A 19932-nucleotide genomic window follows, 5' to 3' on the forward strand; every position below is an offset into this window, starting at 1 on the left:
TGGGTTTTCCAAGAGTTTTATCAGCTGGAAATGGAAGCACCTGTGGAATATTTTATCAGACAGCCCCAATGGAGGAAGAAAGATTTTGCAGCTTGGAAAGCTGGGAGGCTTTCCAAGGCAGGCCATTAATGCCACCCTGCATATACAGACTTTTCCTTGCACTTTCCAAGGGGTAAAGCCACCCCAAGCCTCTGCTGGAGTGGTACAGTGCTCACAGGTTATTCCATAAAGCTCAGCAAAGCCTTCACCTCCTTCCTCTCAGCTGGAGCTCTGCAAAGCCCAGCCCTCCTGATTCCACTGGAGATCCAGCCTTAAGCAGGAGAGCACTTTGTAAAAACAAGAATTAATCCACTTTTGGGCAACTGGAAGCACAAAGCCCACGCTGGCAGCTGTGCAGAGCGGGAAGGAGACGAAGGCAGCAGTGCCAAGCAGGGACGCTTTGAAGAGTAAAATCCCTTTGAAATTACCACCCTTTAATTGTATTATCTTTCCCTGACAGCCTCAAGTCGGTCACTGGTGATCAAAGAGACAGAGAAGAGGGAAGGAGACAAGGCCTTGGTGAAATCCCGGGATCCTAACGAGGAACAGCACCTGGGTGTCTCCGTGGGGCTGATCCAGGTCCAGGAGTCATTGCTGGGTCCTGGGGCAGCTGGAGGTGCCCAATCCACCTCAGCACAGGGGTTCCCAGGACTGCAGCTGGTTACCCTCAAAGGGACAGGGAGCTCAGCCCCCTGACTCCACAGGGTTTCACAGCAGCTGCTTTTGGATTCCCCCTGGGATGCTCTGCTCAGCTCCAGAGAGCACCCAGAGCTGTGGGACCAGCACAGAGCCAGGCTCTGCTCAGAGCAGGATGGTTCTGAACCCTTCCAGCTGCCTCATGCACCCCTCAGGGGGCAGCAGGGACCAGGACAAGCCAAGAGAGGTCACCCTGCATGAGGCAGCACGTGTGGCAGCAGAGGTGGAGCCACTCAAACCTGCTGAGACCCAGGACAGCTGTGACACCTCCAACACATCCCATCCCCTCTGGGCACAGCCCTCAGCCACACCTAGGGCTGCAGGGAAGGAAGGGAGCTCAGGAAATGCTTCCCAAGTGTTGGCAAATGCTGCCAGTGCTTCATTAGGGACTGCCACAGCAAAATCCCAGCCACAAGAAACTCCCCCGTGGTGGCTGCTCCACCTGGAGATGCTCTGTCCCCAGAATGAGACCTTCAGAGGCCAGGTGACAACAAGGAGAGGAGACAGATGGGTTTGGATGCAGAATCAGGTGAAGAGAATTGATTTTTCTTTAGGGGTGCACTGTAAGGAGCAAAAGGTGATAAACTCGTTGCCCCTGACTTTCCGTTCCTGCAAATTGAGACATCTGTGATCTCAGCCACTCAGGCCCATCTGAGCACACACACAACACCTGAGGCTCTTCTGATGTGGGTCCACCAGCTGCCATCCTCTCTCCAGGTGATGGCCCCAGAGCCATCACTCCCACAGCAGATCTGAAGCACCAAATCCCCATCTGCAGCCACTGCTGCCAGCCCACAGAAACGCTTTTAAGTTTCTCTCTTGGCTGCTGGTGTAGAGAAACAACCATCACCTGAAATTAGTGGTTCTTTTAACACAAGACTGGCCAAGAAAATCGTTCAGTGTGAGCAAGCACCTTCCAGTGGCTGGCTGTAATAGTCCTGTCCACTCCTCTCTGGGATTATTGGTGATCTCACTCACTTGGGTACTAGCCAGCCTCAGAACAACAAAATCCCAGCACCTACCGTGGCTGAGGCAAATTTAATTTTCTCATTGCTGGAAATGATGCTACATAAAAGGCAGGACCACGCATTCCACGGCTGCCCTGCAGCTCTAGCTCGGGTGTGCAGGCACTGTGGCAGAGCTCAGCCTTTAATTACAGGCTCACTGACTTTGTTTTCTGTTATAGGCACAAAAGAGGCTCGTGAGGAAAGTGGGGGAGAGGGATGGAAATGCTGATGGGAGCAGGGAAAAGCACAGTGATGGCAGGAGGTGGAGGTGGGAATGTTATGAGGGATCCAGCAGGATGCAGCACAGCTCCTGTGCTGTCAGCACAGAGCAGGGCAGGGGTGACCCCTGCATGTCACATCCCTGCCATCCACCTCTCCTGTGTCACCTGAGGCTCCACCTGAGCAAAATCCACACTGGCATCTTTTCCACACTGCCAGGTTTGTCCCAAGTGCTGCCCCTGTGGTTTTTCATCTCTGCTCCCCCACCACCAGTTACTATTTGTGCACTGACACTCCAATTAGTATCAATGAATGTTTAAAGGCTCCCAGAGCACAGGGGAATGTCTTTTTAGTGAATCACTGTGCCACGACAGGGAGGTCTGATGGCACCTCTCACACTGCCAGCTGCGATGTGCATCACAGGGAGCCAGGGCATCATTTTAAGCCCTTCTGCACGTTCTAAACCTTGCTCAACTCCAAGGCTGAGCACATCAGCCCTGGATTCCAACAACCACCAGCTCCCACAGCTACCCATGGAGTGCAGGCACAGAGCAAGTGTCCTGAGCTCAGGGAGCACATCCCACATGCCAGGTGATGCTCAGCAATTCCCACCTCCAGCTGCACCACAGCAGTGCAGACACTGCCACACCTGCAGCTGGGACAGCTGCTTCAGGACATCTTGGAATCATAGAATATCCCAAGTTAGACAACACCCACAAGGATCACTGAGTCCAGCTCCTGGCCCTGCACTGGACACCCCCAAAAATCACACAGTGTGCCTGAGAGCATAGTGCAAATGCTTCTTGGACTCTGACAAGCTTGGGGGTGTGACCTCTAATCCTAAAAATCACAGTCAGTTCATTAATCCCCAAAGAAAAGGTTCCAGACATGGCAAATGAGACTGAAAAAGATCTCCCCGAGGCCCAAGTTCCGTTGGGTCCCACCACCCTCAGAGCAGCTCAGCACACTGGGGTGTTCCCACACCCAGCACTGCTCCACAGGGTCTGACTGACCTGTCCAGAGGGAACCGTGCTTCATCCCCTTTGTGGAAGTCAGTGCTGTTCTCCAGCCTGGCCAGGATGTCCATCCTCTTCATCAGCATCTCCAGCATGTCGCTCATCCTGCGCAGCACCCCTCGGGACTCCAGCGCGCCCATCACTGCAGCACACACAGAGAGCTGAGACACGGCCAGCCTGGCACGACACACCCCACCCAGGGAGCCCCTGCTCCAGCCCCACAGCTGCCCCTGCTCCTCCCCACCCCCACGGGTGGGCTCGGGGGTGTCTGGAGCATCTCAGTGCCCTGCTGTGCCTGTGTCCCCTCGCTGGCTCTGCCCCACAGCCCCATCATCCTGCCCGAGCAGGGTAAGCCCTGCCCAAATCCAGCTGGGCTCCTGCAGTCCCATCAACGATGGGACAGAAAATACAGGATAGCCAGTGGTTATCTCAGCCTGGATCCCCTCACCAGGCATGAACTCCTGACTTATCCACCTGATCCAGCCTGTCCCTGTCACAGACACATTTTCTCAAAAATCCTTTCCTTAGGATTTTTTCTCATGAGAAGCTGAGAGGCCTCAGGAACAAAATGGAAACAATGATTATCTGCTGTTGTGGAATGCAACAGGTGGATCTGTGATTGGTCTCATGTGGTTGTTTCTAATTAATGGCCAATCACAGCCCAGCTGGCTCAGACTCTCTGTCCAAGACACAAGCTTTTGTTATCATTCTTCCTTTTTCTATTCTTAGCTAGCCTTCTGATGAAATCCTTTCTTCTATTCTTTTAGTATAGTTTGAATATAATATATATCATAAAATAATAAATCAAGCCTTCTGAAACATGGAGTCAGATCCTCATCTCTTCCCTCATCCTCAGACCCCTGTGAACACCGTCACAGTCCCGAGGGCTTATGGCAAACTGACTTTATTGCCAAGCACCAACCAAACAGCCTTTCATTTGGCACTTCTGTTTTTCACTCTCCACCTAGCCCAGCTGTCACTATTGGACACGAAAGAATGCAAGCACACCACTGTTCTTCAGGTGAAGGAGGGAAGAGGAGGTTTATTTCCCTGACTCCAACATTTATAGTTTTCCAAAAGTGACAGCGGATTGGAGGGTGATAGGGACACCTCTCCAATGACACTGGTCAAACCAACAGTCCATCAACTTTCTCCTCCTCCGTAAAAGAAGACAAAACAATCAGTTATTTACAGAAAGTGTCTGAAAAAGTTCACCACAAGAATGTCCATATCAGAAGGCCTAGAAAATCTTAAAAAACCAGGGTGACACCCAGCATCCTGCCTTTGACAGCAGCCTGCAGAGGATGCTTAAGGAAAAACATGGGAAACTAATCAAAGGGGTGGTGCTCCCCCAACACATCCTCCCAGCAGCACCGGATTTTCCTGTTACAGAAAAGAAGACATTTTCTGCCCAAATCTGCAATGGGGTGGGTGACCCAGCACTGGAAATAGCTCAAGTGCTGCATCTCAGAAACGCCCCCAGCAGGGAAGGCCCCCAGTTCCCAGCCCTGTTTAACACTGCTTCCCATGGGTTTGCATGGCACTGACCTGCTGGAAAGCACAGGGGGATCCAGGAGCTCCTGGCTCCCAGCTTGATTTGCCATCTAGTGACAGGCAGCGAGCCCAGAGCCAAGAAACAGAAATAAAGCTCCTGTTTCATCCCAGCTCGGCTCATTTCACGTTGGTAATAACTTAATCAGTGCATAATCCTCTGAACCTCTCCCGTTTAGCTTATCTCTGCCGTTCCACTCTCATGTGCTTTCCAAGAGGCAGCACATATTTAATTTAGGGAGCAGCAGGAGCCAGGGGAGTGGCACTGGGAAGGACAGCAGCTGCTGGATGTCCTGGGTGGCCATCAGGACTTAGGGACACCTCATGCACCTCCAAACAGATGCACAACCAGTCTTGCAAAGGCAGAGGGAGTTTGGGATTCCCTGTTCTGGCACAGCCAGGGTGGCAGGATGGATCAGGGCATCCCAATGGCATTGTGTGCCAGGGACAGCCCTGGCACGGGCTTCTCCTCCCCATAGGACTGGCTGAGCATGTGAAACAGCACAGAGGCCTTGGTGTGGGTGTTTGGGTGTTCAGGTGAGAGCAGGGTGTGGCCATGGTGGGATCAGAGGCACCGTGACAGCTCCTGCTGCTGCAGAGCTGCAGCCCCAGCTCCATCCCTGCTCCCCCAGGAATTCACCCGCTCTTCAGCCAGAGCTCCCAGGGGCTGGGGAGGCTGATTCCCAGGGAGGGCAGTGTAGGAGCATCGGGGGGGAGGATGGTCGGGACGGACAGAGCCAAGAGATTTTTGAAGCCGGGTCTGGAACTCGGGTTTATTGCAGAGGGCCTGGGTGCAGGGCCCTGCTGGGAGCTGCCAGCCACAGCTCAGAGCAGGCTGAGAGAAGAGAGGGGGAGAGAGGATGAGAGGGTGAGAGCATAAAAGGGTAAGAGAGTAAAAGGGCGAGAGAGTGAGGTTTCGTTACCATACAATAAATCTTCTTCTGTGTTGAATATTCTAATTCTCACTAACCAATCTAGTACAAGATACAAATCGTACAGCATTTACATACAGCCTATAAGAATCACTACATTCCCATACTGTGTTACATTTTAAACCCTAAAAACTCCTCTTTGGGCCCCTTCTGCCAAGCTGTAGGGTCTGCTCTGACCCTTGGAGCTGTCTGCAAGCAGAGGGTGTTGTTCCATCAAAAGGGGATCACATTCAGCCAGCCACACCATTGTTTTCCAGTTGCTCAGTAACTGAGGGATCTCAAAGCTTGCTTTCATTTCAATCTCACTTATAGTTTCTATATTCTCAAAATCTTTTGCTAGACAATCATATTTATAAGGCTTTCCTGTTCCATCTTCCCCACCAGGCAGCTTCCCAGGGAAGGCAGCACTGGCACTGCAGCTCCAGCCCCCCCCCTCCTCTGCCAGGCTCTCACCCCAGCCGGCTCTGGGATGACATCGGGTCACTGCGGCACGGCACACGAACACGGGGTTGTGAGCCAACCCTTAACCCCTCCAAGAAGATGACACTGGGCCAGCCAGACCTTGCCAAAGGCTGCCTTCCACGCTTGGCTGAGATTATCAGCAGCACATTATTTTTTCCTGACTCTATCTAACAAAACAGAAGAAACATTGAGAGCAAAAGCAATTCCTCAAAAAAAAGAGGACAAACCACCATTCATGGAGAGTGAAATTGGGCTCTTCCCCAGACATTCCCTCAGCTCCATGGCAAGGATCAGTGACTTCTGCTTCAGTCAGGGGGTGCTCAAGGTCCTGTGCAGCCCCAGACCCTCCTGGGTGGGTTTGGGAAGGCAGGAGCCACCTTGCCAACCCACCAGGAAGGTCACCCTGTCCCCTGGGTGATACCAAAGTCACAGCCTGTCCCACCGAAGAGCAGCAGCACTAATGAGCCTGTAATTAAAAGATGCTAGAGGAGGTAAAAAAGTGGAATTTTGGAACCTGGAGGTCTGTTTTGACAAGGGGTGCCCCAAACACAGCTGAGCAAATCAGGAAAGGCAAAGCCAAGGGAAATGGAAGAGCTCTGACATGGGCTTAAATCAGAAAATCCACTTTAGTTATTTGTCCATAGACTGAGCCCATTCCAGTGACATCCCTCCTACAGCTGGGCTGTGTTCATGGGTTGCAGCCCCCAGCAGCCTCTGTCCATCCCAGGACTGACCATCCCCCAAAATGGGCATTTCTACTCAGAATTTGCTCCTGCTCTGACATCCCAGCATGGCCAGCAGGTCAGAGCTTAGACCTTAAACTCAGTTTTTGCATGAGACAGTGATTACTGATCCCTCTTGTGCTGCAGTGGGTGAGGCTGGAGGTCAGGAAAAAACCTGGCCCAAACCCTACAGCTGGCCAGAGAGGCTGAAACCCCCAGATTCCCATGGGTGAGTCCATCCTGGCCTGGGGATTTGGATCCCAGCTTGTTTGGGGGGTCAGGTTGTGACAGTTTGCTGGGAACACACAGAGATTGTGCCTGGGAAGGCAGTGGAGATGGAGATTTCCTGGCAGTCCAGGCAAGGGTGCTGCTCCAAGGCTTCATCACCGAAGCACAGCTGACAAGACAGCTCTGCTCCCAAATCACTAATGAGGGACGAGGATATTCCCACCAGGGCACAAATCCATTTCCCTGTGGATCCCAGAGAGCCACAACTCCAGCCCTGCACCCACCACCAGCCTGGCCCCTGACGTTCCAGGTGGCTTCCCTGAATTTCCCTGAGATCTCCCCTCCTGTCACTGCCACCATCCCATCCCCAGCTGGTTTTGAGCCACTGCAGGATGCTCTGAGAGCAGAGCTCTGAGCTTTGCTGTCAACAGTGAGCCGAGATATTCCTTCTCAAATAAAGAAATAATAAAAAAATCCCAAATACTAAGTAGAAATAGTAATAAAAAAAAAAAAATCCCAGCTTTCCCTGCATTATCTTTTGGGGCAGCCTGCCAGAAGGCAGAGCTGAGGCAGGACACATCTCCCCCATCCCTCCCTTGGCACTTGGAGATGAAGTCGAAGCTCTTCCGCATCAACACCTCTCTCTTTCTGTTCCTGGGTTTTGTTGTTGTTGTTATTTTTCCAGCAGCTTAAGGAAGCTAACAACGACTTGACATTTTTGGCAATGATTATTACATCTCTTGGAAAGTGTGTCTCATTAAAACCAGAAGAAAGGAGGAAAAGTGCTGAAGCGACTCTTTTAAAAATGCAAGAGCCAGGATTAATTTGTTAACCTGGAACAGAGACTCAGACTCCCACCCAGGGCTGCTCAGCTGCCTGAGCCAGGCACGGGGATCCAGAGGATGGAGAAGATCCTGGCCAGGAGCTCAGGCTTCTCCCTAAAGCCAGGGATGAAGATCCCCAAGGAGATTTTACCCACAGCACTGCAGGCAGCCAGGATAAACCCAAACCCACCTTAAAAGCACAAAACTCCAGTTCTGAAAAATTAATCAGTGCTGAAAACCACTTTCTTTTAAAAAACAAAGCCACCAAGCTGCTAATTAGAAAGGAGAAATATTCTAATTTCCCCTGCTAATCAGCTATGATGGGACAGCCAATACAAGAAAACCCAACCAATAGATTAATTGGAGTTTGTTAAAGTATGACAGGGTTTTGACAGTTTTCCTGAGTGGCAGGCACGCTTTCCAGGCAATCACTGAACTGACAGAGGTTTTCATAGCAGCACTAGGAAATAATGATTGCAATCAATCATATCTTACTGGATTTCATGAGACACGCTGGTAAACACAGCAGAGGGAGGAGAATTATTTATGGGGCTTCTGAAGAGCACACAGCTAAGTAATTGGATGAAATCAGGGGAAAAAAGGAAAGCAGCCCCTAAGGGTGATGTCTTGTGGAAGAAGGAATAGCTTCTCTGTGAAACCAGCGGAATAGTCAACAGCCAATATGCTCAAATTTGGATGGGCTGAAACCCTGGGGAATTCACTAATGATGCACTTGTCTTTAAAATACCTGCCTGGAGTGAAAGCAGCCATGAGCAGGAGTCACCCCCTGCCAGTGCCTGCCACTGGGACCTGCAGAACAGGGGCAGGATGAGCAGTCAGGGCAGTTCTGCTGCATGTGCCAACCTGAACTCAAAGGTGAAGCTCAGTGGAACTCAGTGATCCTTGTGGATCCCTCCCAGCTCAGGATATTCTGTGTTTCTGCAGTTCTCTGACCATGCAGGAGCGGAGAGCAGCTGAGAAAGGAGCATCTCCTTTCCTCCTTGGCCCCCCCTTCGTGTTATCAGAATGGTTTGGGTTGGAGGGGACACTGAAGATCACCCAGTTCCAATCCTCCTGCCATGGGCCAGGACAATTCCACTAGATCAGGTTGCTCAAAGCCCCATTCAGCCTGGCCTTGAGCACTTCCAGGGATGGTGCACCCATGCCTTTTCTGTTCCTGTGTCTCATCACTTTCACAGTGAAAAACTTCCTCTAGTGTAGTATGGAGTATAGTATAGGTTAATAAAGCTTTTATTCAGCCTTCCGAAATCATGGAGTCAAAGCTCTTTATTCCCTGGCTGGGGGACCCTTGCCACAACAGAACTTTATCACTCCTTCTGTAAAAAACTTTTTCCTAATATCCAACCTGTATTCCCCTTGGCACAGCTTGAGGCTGTGTGCTCTGATTCTGTCAGTGCTGCCTGGAGAAAGAGCCCAGCCCCAGCTGAGCACAGACACCTTTCAGGGAGTTGTAGAGAGCGATAAGGTCATCCTTGAGTCTCCTTTAAAATGCAGCCCCACACTGTATTCCCAATATCCATAAGCTGGCTGGTTGGCTGTTGGTCCCCTCCCTTCTCAGATGTGTCACAGCCCTGCCTGGCCATCCCACAACAGCAAATCCCCTGCTGGTGCTGGAGCTCAGACACAGTGAGATATTACCTATGTCCATTGAAAATACCAGCTGAATTAATTTCAATCTAAAGCATCATTTGCTGTGGTTTTCTCCTTTAAAGGACAACTCCAGGCTACTTAAACCCCTCAAAAGGGCAGCACAATCTTGAAAGATTTATTGCAGAGGAAAGCAGAGGATCTCCAGTGGGGCTGAGGCACACCCAGACCTCATGCCCAGCTCCCTGGGGTGGTACCCAGGGCTGTCCTGGGATCCCATCCACCCTGGCATGTCCCCAGGGAGCAAAGCCCCAGCCCTCTGACTGCCTGCCCCTCTGATGCTCCTCTATTTACTTTCACTATCGATTTTGATTCAAGCAGATTAAAAGACCAAAGAGCCAACTAGCCAAGGACTAACTCTGACACATAATCCATTGCAATCACAGCCCAGAGACCCAGCTCTAACTGCAAACAAGAGAGCCCATGGCCAGGCTCAGGTTGGCAGCAATGGCCCCTCCTGTCTCCATCCCTTTGGGGAAGCTGCTCCAGGGATGGAGAAGGTTCCTCAGGGTGGCTGCACCCCTTAAGGGTACCCATTCCCCAGCATGGGCTCCCAGCCAGTTATTGCTGCCAGCAAATCCACCCACATCTGCCATTAAATTGCTCCAGATTTACTAATTTAAGTTATACAGAGAAAACACAGACCTGCTTAGCCAGGGCCCCAAAGGAAGAGAGCACCAGGAGGCACACAGGGAGCTGCCACACAGCTGGAGGTGCCCATGAAGGAGCTCAGGGGCTGCTGGTGAGGTACTTGAAAGGTTCAGACTTCCTGAAACTCCTGATACCAGAGATTCCCCTCTAATGTACAACCCTCCCTTTTAATTTTTAATTCTTACAGAATTTAGGGGTTTTTCCTTCCCCATTGATTCTTTCATCTTTCAATGCCTAATTTCATTTATCAGCAAACCTACAGTTTATTTGTAAAAGCAAATATCATTTTCCATTCATCCATAAGTGGAATCCTTCCCATTGTTTGTTTGATCTCCCAGTGCTGGTTTTATCCACCAGCAGACCCACAGCTTGTTTGTAAAGACCAATCCATCATTCCTCTCACTTGGGATCCACGGTCAACAGCTTCAGGAGCAATGAACTGCATCTATGCTCCCCTCCTGCAGCCCCTGCCCCTCACACTGTGGGTTCTCCTGCTGGCATGATGCCCCAGAGGCTTCCTGGAGGAGGAAACCACCCCAAGGTGTCCCTGTCCCATCCCCTCTGCTCTGGGGTCTCGTTCCTCCCTCCCTCAGCTGCAGGACCCCGAGTTGAGCCTGCACAAGAGGGTCCTGATGCTTTTCCACTCCTCCGGCTCCCTCCCATCCCAAAGGAAACCCTGCAGGAACAGCCTGCAGCTCCACCCAAACATGTCTGCTCCCAATTCCCATACAAATAAGAAAAGGCAGGAAAATGAACAATACAAACACTCACACTCCCAGTCAGGAGCGTTTCACTGCTGCAAGGAGAGCCCAGGGCTGTTCCCCCCAAATTTATTGCTTCTTACCCCACCATACACATACCAGAGACCTGATGTCCCCTCTGGGACGTGGGGACAGTCCAGGAGTCCTGCCATGAGCCATCAGTGCAGGTAAAGGGAGCTGGATCCCCTCCTCTCCCCCACAGCCCCTAGAGATGGGCTGGGGGGTTGGGAAGCTGGGGAAGGAGGGATGAATACACACAACCCCAACACAAGCTGCAGTTCAGCTTTTATTTGTTTTAATATATATTTTTAACACATCTTTCTACCTCTTTCTCATCCCCTTTCACTTTTTCTTTTAAAAGAGCAGCAGCAGGGAGCTTTTAGTTGCTTCTCTATTGCCAGCCAGCACTATTTTAAATTGCATTTTAAGCTGTTCTGCAGCACTTCAAACACCTCACACTGCAGGACAGGCTTCCAAATTACAAGATTAACATTGATTTTAAATTGCTTCCTGAAACACAAGGGCTCCAGCACAGGGATGGATGAAGGGCAGGTGCTGTAGCAAAGCCCAAAGGACAGCAGAGCTCCTGGGGCATGGCTGCACCCCACCCTGGGGTGGATGCTCTTGGGACTGGGGCCAAACTGGAACCTGGATTTGCAGCTGAGACCCCCAGTTTGAGGTGAAAAGCAGCACAAACAGGTCCCACAGGACAGGGACAGCCCCAGGGTGACTCCACAGACCCCCAAGCCAGGGACCAACCTTTGTGTGGGTTCTTGGTGTTTACAGGAGGAGTGTCTCCAACAGCAGCAGCATTTTAGGTTCTCCACTTGCTGGTCCCCATTGCCCATCCAGGGACAATTGAACTGCCAGCAGCCAGTGCCCCATGGATTGCAGGGAAGGAAGGATTGCACCCAGCACCTGCACAGCCCAAAACCAGCCAGGGAAGGCTCCAGAGGTTCAGGACCCCATCAATCCTCCAGCCCTGCACACCCAGTGCTCCAGCCCACAGCCACACTCACGGCTGCCCCAAAAGGTGATTTCTTCAGAACTCATTTAACACTTCTAAAATGATCACCCTTTCTCCTTCAGCCAAAAAGATTGGCCAAACAGTGCTGGGCATCCTGCCACTTTGCTTCCAGAGGCAAATAAATCATCCCTTCCTCCAAACCCATCAGTCTCCAGCGAGCCCAGGGGCCAGATCCTCCAAGCAGCAGCAGGGCCAGAGCTGGGGGTCATTGGCAGAGCTGCAGGATGAGCCCCAGCTAATCTCTTCTCAAGCTGAACTGAGCCCTGCTCTCTCGTTTAAGCCAGAGAAACAAATAAATCAATGGGAAAACCCAGCTTTTACAGAGGCTGCTATGGTTCCCACTGTGCTAGTTTTATTTTCTGAAGTACCTGCTGCCTCCCGGGCTCAGGATGAATTTTGATTTAGGAGTGGAAAGGGGTAATAAAAGCATAAAGAGCCATTAACATTCCTCCTGGCCATGGCGGGGTGTTGGCTCATCACAAGTTGATGGAAATGCCATTTGACTTCCTTATGAGCTATAGAAAATCAATTAATTGATTTAATCATTCCCTGGGTGTCCCTGCTTATGGAGATAACAGAGTGCCAGGGCAGCAGGAAGCTGCTCCAGCCTCCTCTGACACAGGGCCAGCAGGGAAGGGGCCAGCACACGTCCCTCAGGTCCTCATCCCTGCTGCCCCACTTCAAGGTGTGTGAATTCACACTTCCATTTTCCAATAGGTTTGGTGGCATAATTTTTTTTCTTCTCTTGAAGCCTGCAGGCATTCAATTCTGAGCAGTGATTGCATGAAACAGGCACTTCTTCAGGAAGAGACATTTTCCCAGGCTGGATTAAGCCTTAACCACTACAACAGCAGCCCTGACACTCCTCTTTACCCCTCTGTGCCCTGCATTTTGCATTTTGCACATCCCCACAGAAGTGGGCAGGAACATCCAGTGTCACGTGGAGCCCCAGGGATGCCTTTATTTTCATTATTTCAACAGCTCTCATTTCCCTGCCTGCAACATCAATTTAATAAGGGCAGTAAAGTTTTACACCTCCACTTTAAACTCCCTCTCCACGAGTCGGTCAAGGATGGGAGCACAGTGCACCTAATGATGGATGCAGAGCTTGGGGCTGAAGTGGGGACACTAGCAGAATAAGAAGAGGCCACATGCTTTTAATCAATCCAGACAAAACAATGGTCTGCTCCAAAAAAAAATGCAGATTTAGGACACCCCTGTGTTGGCCATGGGGTGACACCCCAGCATGGTGATGCTGCTGGCACAAATGGATGTTGTGTCACCTGCTCAAAGAGCCCTTGGGGCAGCTGAGCATCCAGCAGGAGCTGGCAAAAGGCAAAGTTTGGGGCAGAAAGCCCTCACCCTGCAGCTGGGCTCTGCCTGGCTTTGGTGTCTCCCTTAACTCCTTTGTCCCCACCAATGCTTGGACAAGGGAGGAAGAGAACGGTGTTGGGAAGGATGAAAGTTTGACAAGAAAGTCTCACAGATATGGATGCTTAGCAGAAAGATTTTTGAATGTAGAGTCTGATGAAGGAATAAAGATGGAAGCAAGTTTTGATATAGAAGAAAAGAATTGCTGAGCCAGTCTCACTGGATAACCAAGGAGGCAAAGGGTGTGTTAGTTAGAAGGGGTTTTATGACTTAGAGCAAAGGATAAACCCACCCCAAACAAGAAGATGTTTTTACCAAGCAGAAAGAGAGCACAGGCAAACAAGTCATCAAATGTTGCAAGTAGAAAAAAGGTCTCAGAATTTTCCACTGCAAGAAAACTGAAAAACAATTTCTAGCTTCAACTGTAATGTACTGACTTTTAGTGATTGGAGAACAGTAACATGAATCTGGTAATTACAGTAGTTATGATAGGCTATAGGTAATAGTTAAGGTATAGATTGGTTCTTCTATGTTAAGATGATCAGCAAAGAAAAGTATCTAATGCATTGTAACCAAAACCAAAGGGTCTCCAGGGCTGCCTGCAGCTGGAGCTGACAGCTGTGGGCACAGCTCTGTCACCCACGACCTGGACTGCTGTGACATCCTGGATACAATAAACTGCATTTTGGAGAGCCCCTGGAGTCCCACATCTCTCATTTCAGCTCTTACAGTGGTGGCCAACGTGTGGCACCATTAGTAAGATCCTGAATGAGGGATGCAGGACTCCAGGCCTGCCTGAAGCTGGAGCTCACAGCTGTGGGCACAGCTCTGTCACCCATGACCCTGGACTGCTGTGACATCTTGGATACAATAAACTGCATTTTGAAGAGCTGCCTGGAGTCCTGCATCTCTCATTTAGGCTCTTACAGAACGGTGCCAAGCTCAGCATTTCCAGGGGAGCCCCAGAGCCAACCCTGCTGCTCCAGGAGAAATCAAAAACCCATCAGCTCCCAGCACAGCTCCTCACCAAGGAGATGCTCCCAGAGCCAGCCAGCTCCACTTGGCACCAACCACGCAACTTCTTCCAACATCAGCTGGCTGCTCCAGCCTCCGAGGATCCATGGAGTGGCTTTGGAAGGGATGGAGCAGAGAGGCTGGAAGTGAGCCCCAAGCACTGAGGAGCTGCCCAGCCTGCTCCTCCACGTGGCTTCCCCCTGGCTGGCACCCACAGGCTCCAGGAGAGTCTAATCCAGCTCTGCATGCAGCAGCAGGAAGAGGAAGCACTGGGGACGTGCAGGATCTGCAGATCCCAGCTGGTGCTGCGGAGGTGACACCACACTCAGACCCACACCTGGCACCTGGGAAAGCAGCCTGGACAACAACCCCCAGGCAGTGCAGGAAAAGGGGATGGGAGAGGGTGTTGGATTAAGGTTTTTTTAATTAGAGATGGGGTAACTGAGAGGTGTTTTAAAAACACTAACAACAGTGTTACTCTTAGTACTCTTAACAATATTTATCCCATTCCATAACATTTCTAAGTCAACATTTCTTATCTTAAAATTTACATCCAAATACACACTATATAAACCTTCTATCAAGGTTTAAAAATTTTCCACAAATTCATTTCCCACAAGAGGGGAACCTCCTGTCTTTTGAGGGAGTTTTACCCGAGCAAACTTTGGATTCAGACCCTGAGAAGAGTCTGATCCCTCCTCCTGGAGCAGCATCCTGGGCTCTGCCAGCGAGACACACTGCAGCATCCCCTGATCCTGACAAGCTGCTCACAAACGCTGCAGTCATCCAGGGCTGCTCAGCAAACAACATCAAAACATGACACCAGCAGCCCAGGAGAGGTTCATAACTCACTCAGGAAGAAACTGGGGATAATTAGTGCCCCCTTTGCTGAGCAGAGCCTGCCCAGCTCCCTCCCTCCCTCCCCTGTCACTGTCACTTGTTCACACGAGCCTTCAGAGCTGGTTCTCCTGTCGCCTCCGCTGAGCGTTAAAGGCAGCAAGATAAATTTATAACTCACATGATTTCTTGAATATTGTATTTGCAGGGAATGTCCCAAGGAAGGCAGGAATGATGCATCTGACTCCATGTTCTCAGAAGGCTAATTTATTATTTTATGATACTATATTATATTAAAGAATACTATACTAACTAAAGAATACAGAAAGGATACTTACAGAATACTAAAAAGATAATAATGAAAACTCGTGACTCTTTCCAGAGTCCTGACACAGCTTGGTCCTGATTGGCCAAAGAGTGAAAACAACTCACACCAGAATCCAATGAAACCTGTGGGTAAACAATCTCCAAATACATTCCACATGAGCACAACACAGGAGAAGCGAATGAGATGAGAATTGTTTTCCTTTTTCTCTGAGGCTTCTCAGCTTCCCAGGAGAAAAATCCTGGGCAAAGGGATATTTTCAGAGGATGTGAGTGCCACACTTGAAAGCAAAGGGAACAGGAGCATCCCTGGAACCACAGGTCTGTGGGCCGTGTCTCAAGGAGGCAGCAGCCCAAGCCCTCGCTCCCAGGTGCTCTCCCCAGCCAGAGCAGGGAAGAAAAGGGATTCCCAAAGCCACAAAGCAACTTTTGGGTGTTCTGCCCAACCCAAGCTCCTGTCAGAAGAACTGTGTGCTCTGCCCAGAAGCTGACTGGGATCTGTCATGAGCAGTAGTGACCCAAATCTGCAAATGGCTCCTGAAAATTACTTTTCTTGAGAGAGAGGGAGTGTAGCCCCACATTTCTCTTCACAGAGAAAAGCAAGGGATAATTTTTCCCAAGAATATTTCTGGGTCTCACATTTCTCTGAACATCAGAGAAAGAAAAAACAGTTCTCATCATTTGCTGTGCCTGTGTTTGTGCAAAAGTAGGATGCAATGTGGAGATTGTTTACCCACAGTGATGGTGTTTTGTTTCCTTGGCCTGTCAGGGCCAAGTGTGTGTGTCTGTGGGGACTGTTGGGTGACATTCACAAGATTCTGTGCAGGGTTGAGTGCTTGGCAGGTTCAGTTTAGATGTATAGAATAATATAGTATAATAAAATAATTAATTAGCCTTCTGATAAGATGGAGTCCTCCTCATCGTTTCTCCTTCTTTGGGGCCCTCACAGCACAGCAATAAGGGAGGGTGAACACACCTGTGTTTTATTTTAAAGCTCTCTTGGGCTCAGCAGCATCTCAGTGCAGCCAGGATGGAGCTGAACTGAGCTGTGCCCTCCTCTGCTGTCAGCCCTCACAATGAGAGGGTACACAGGGGGTCAGGATCATGGACAGACCTCTTCATCCTCCTCCTCCTGCTCCTGCTCCCTCCCAGCACAGCTGACTGCGAGGGGGATGACAGAGTTACTCAAGCTCACTCTGATCATCAGCAAATCCGAGCCTGACCTTTCTGCCTCCTCTGTGAGAACAAATGGTGATGTTACCTGGCCATGCTAACCCAGCTGGGATGCTGCTGGAGCAGAAGGAAAAGCAGCAGAGCCGGGAGCAGGAGCAAAGGACCCCTCTGAGGAGATGATGTAGGTTCTCACATTTCTATTTGGCCTCTCTGCTCCTCTCCTGAGGGAGCAATCCAAGGCATTGAAATAACATGAGATCCCGTTGCTTCACGGTGCTGTGGCTCTGAAATGGTGAAAATGCCCTACAAAACCCCGAGCAACCTTCAGCATCACCATCTGCAGCACAATTCCCACCCCTCCACAACACCCCTGCTCTGGAGAGAAACAGAAACCACAAACACCAAAGCTTACAGCTGTGCTGCACAGCCCTGAACATCTCCCTCTCTCCTCTTCTGTGTTCACTGATGGAAGAAATCGCTTTAAGCAGGTGAGACTCCAGGAACTGGAGCAAGCAGGAGAGGCAGAGCTGGAATACTGAGAGGGTTTGAGGAGAGCAGGACAGGATTCCTGCCAGGTGACATTACACACCATCTCCAGCACAACGTGCCTTGGCTGGTGGCTCTGGACCTCTCCTGAGTCCTGTGGCCCAACGTGGCAAACCAGAGCCATTGTGACACCACAAGGAAGTCCCAGTGCTCAGCCCTCCCCATGGTCTGCATGTGGGACAAGACACCCCAAGCCAGCAAGGGCAGGCTTCCCCATTATTTATATTTATATTTATATTTATATTTATATTTATATTTATATTTATATTTATATTTATATTTATATTTATATTATCTAAAATTTATATTCATACATACATTACATTTTTATTCCCTCCAAAATGAACGTAATTAACCAAATCTTTTTGCAGCAGAGGCTGTTCTTTGGTGACCTGCTGGATCACAGACCATGGGAAGTCACTGCAGGGGCTGCTGCACTGCACTGCCCACCCCCACACAGATTCCAGGTTGAGTTACCATTGCCCAGCTGCAGGACTGGAAAAACCTCTTTTCTAGCCCACAAGCTGCTTATCACCCCATCAGGGTCCATATCCTGCAGCCCTGAGATCAGACGCCAAAACACATCTCAGCAACCTAGCACAAGGTGCAACGGCCTTGTAGAGGCTGAGCTTCACCTCTCCTTGCTTCTGTTTTCCAGCTTGTGCTCTAAAATCAGCTCTCCCCCACCCCTGTCCTTCCTTCATCCCATTCCCACCAATCCTGCTCCCAGAGTGGTGGAGGAAACACAGCACAGGAGCCCAGCTGTGGTCAGCCACAGGAAACCAGCTGGAGATGCTGGGGTGGGAAAAGGCAGGTGTTGAGCTCTGCAGCTGAGCAGCAGGAAACACTTAAATACAGGTTGTAAAAACAGTTATGGGAACAGCAAACACAAACCCCAGCAGCTCAGCAAAGCCCCACTTCCCAAAGGCAGCAGATTGCAGGACCTCAGCACCAGAACCTCTGCTGCAGCAGTGACCCCAAGCACAGAGATACCTGGGAGCCACCTCAGATGCTCCTGTCAGAGTCCCAGCAAGGTCACCTGGAATCAGACCCCTCTGCAGGAAGGAGCCCAGCACGAGGGCAGAGCTCTGCTCCAGCTGTTTCAGGACCTGTCCCACACCTCCCCTGGGTTTGCAGCAAATTCCTCCAGCACCTCACACCCAACCCTGCAGGAACCAACAGCGAGAGGAATCCAAAGGCTTTTGATTCTTTGAAGAAGCCACAGCAGTTGCAGGCACCATTCCAGCCACATCTAATCACGTTTTAACACTTAATAACCGATTTTCCCTGGCTAATCCCCTGCAGCAGCAAGCTCCACCAGCGGGATGCACATCCCACCAAATCCAGCCTGGGGCACAGCCACGGGCTCAGGGACCACAGCCAAATCCCTCCCGGCACCATGATTACAGAATATGGTGCTTTTTCAGCAGCAGCCTCCTGCCCCCTGACTCTGGCAGTAAAACAACTGCAAGGAAGATGCTTGGGGGAAAATAAAGGATCATCAAACATATTAAATTCTAAATGAGAGGAGAGAAGAGGGCACGGAAGACTCAATCTCCTGAGTCTAGAGCCCTTCCAAAGCATCTCCCACATTCAAAATTTATAGACTTCTCTGTTGCCCTTTTTTTATCTACATCTTTGTTTGCAGAATAAATTCTCTCAGTGGCCATTTCAAAACAAAGGAACCTCTGTCTGTGTTTACTTGACAGCAGAGGATTAGGATAAAATAACTTGCATTTCAGAAGGGTTTTTTTATTTATTGTAAAGATGCAAAGCCTCTGCTGCAGTGAATCACCAAGCGGAGAATCCATCTGAGGAATGATTTCTGGCACACACCAAGAAACTTGGCTTTTGGAGAGAACCTCCGAGAAAGGTATTCACATACAAAAATCAAATTTTAAATGGGATTAACTTCTGGACTGTGACATTCTCCATTTCTCCTGTTCATGCTCCTGCCTCACATCTATGTTTATTTTGGTTATGACTGGCTGCTCGCACAGTTCAGGAGCCAGGAAAGCTCTGGGCAAGGCTGGGGCATTTCCATGTCTCCCTCCCATTGAATTGCAATAGTTGAGGCTCAAAGCTGGGCTGGGCAGGTCACTCAGGGAGAAACAGGAACAGCCTCAGCCTAAATTGGACCAGGGACCATGAACTTCAGCATTCATCCACAACCCAAAAGATTTTTGGGATGATTTTAAAGCAAATAATTTTTTGACATCCCCCAGTCTCAGGGTCTTTCTAGGTCGCTGTGACCCCGAGAATGTTAAAAGTCTCTTTTCCCAGCCCGGCGCTTGAAGAAGGAGTCAGGGCTCTTCAGTTCTCAGTCTCAAGGTTGTTTATTGCATCTTATCTATAAAATTCTTTCTCCTGCCCTGCCGAGATCCGTCCAGCAGGACAGTTCCAGGCACTCTGCCTGCCCCCGGGGCAGTGTTATGTCTTTATACTAAAAACTACATATACAATGTTTACAATTACTTCCCAATACCTATCACCTATGTTAGATAGTGATCTTCTACTCTAAACCAATCCAAAAGTGCCAACATCACAGCAGAAGATGGAGGCCAAGAAGAAGAAGGAGAAAGGCTGGACATGCCCAGATCCCTCCATCTTGCCCCCTGAACCGCCATTCTAGAAACCCCAAAATCTACTTTTCCACCCCATGATAAATTCACTATTATTCTACCTAAGCTGTTGTGGCTTGCTGGTCTTCATACAAGGTTGGTAATTTGCTCCACGGGTCATAATCAAACCCACAGGTGTTTTGGGCTCTGTGCCAGGGTCCCTGAGCCCCCTGGCAGGGTCCTGGTGTCCTGGACAGCCAGAGGGATGTCCTGGGTTCCCACACCCCAGCCCTGCAGGCACTG

At 50.1% G+C, this 19932-nt stretch overlaps 1 protein-coding gene across 3 annotated transcripts in view; it reads right to left on the reverse strand.

Annotated features, from left to right (window-relative positions):
• Window positions 1-19932, reverse strand: part of MGAT5B (alpha-1,6-mannosylglycoprotein 6-beta-N-acetylglucosaminyltransferase B) — a 77943-nt gene that overhangs the window by 46383 nt on the left and 11628 nt on the right. For all 3 annotated transcript variants that reach the window (XM_030962020.1, XM_030962019.1, XM_030962018.1), the window contains exon 3: window positions 2975-3119. In XM_030962020.1, coding sequence (XP_030817880.1) covers window positions 2975-3119 — 145 coding nt within the window. The remainder of the gene's footprint in view (window positions 1-2974; window positions 3120-19932) is intronic.

Source organism: Camarhynchus parvulus, chromosome 18 (genome assembly GCF_901933205.1).
Source record: "Camarhynchus parvulus chromosome 18, STF_HiC, whole genome shotgun sequence".
NCBI classification, from domain to species: domain Eukaryota; kingdom Metazoa; phylum Chordata; class Aves; order Passeriformes; family Thraupidae; genus Camarhynchus; species Camarhynchus parvulus.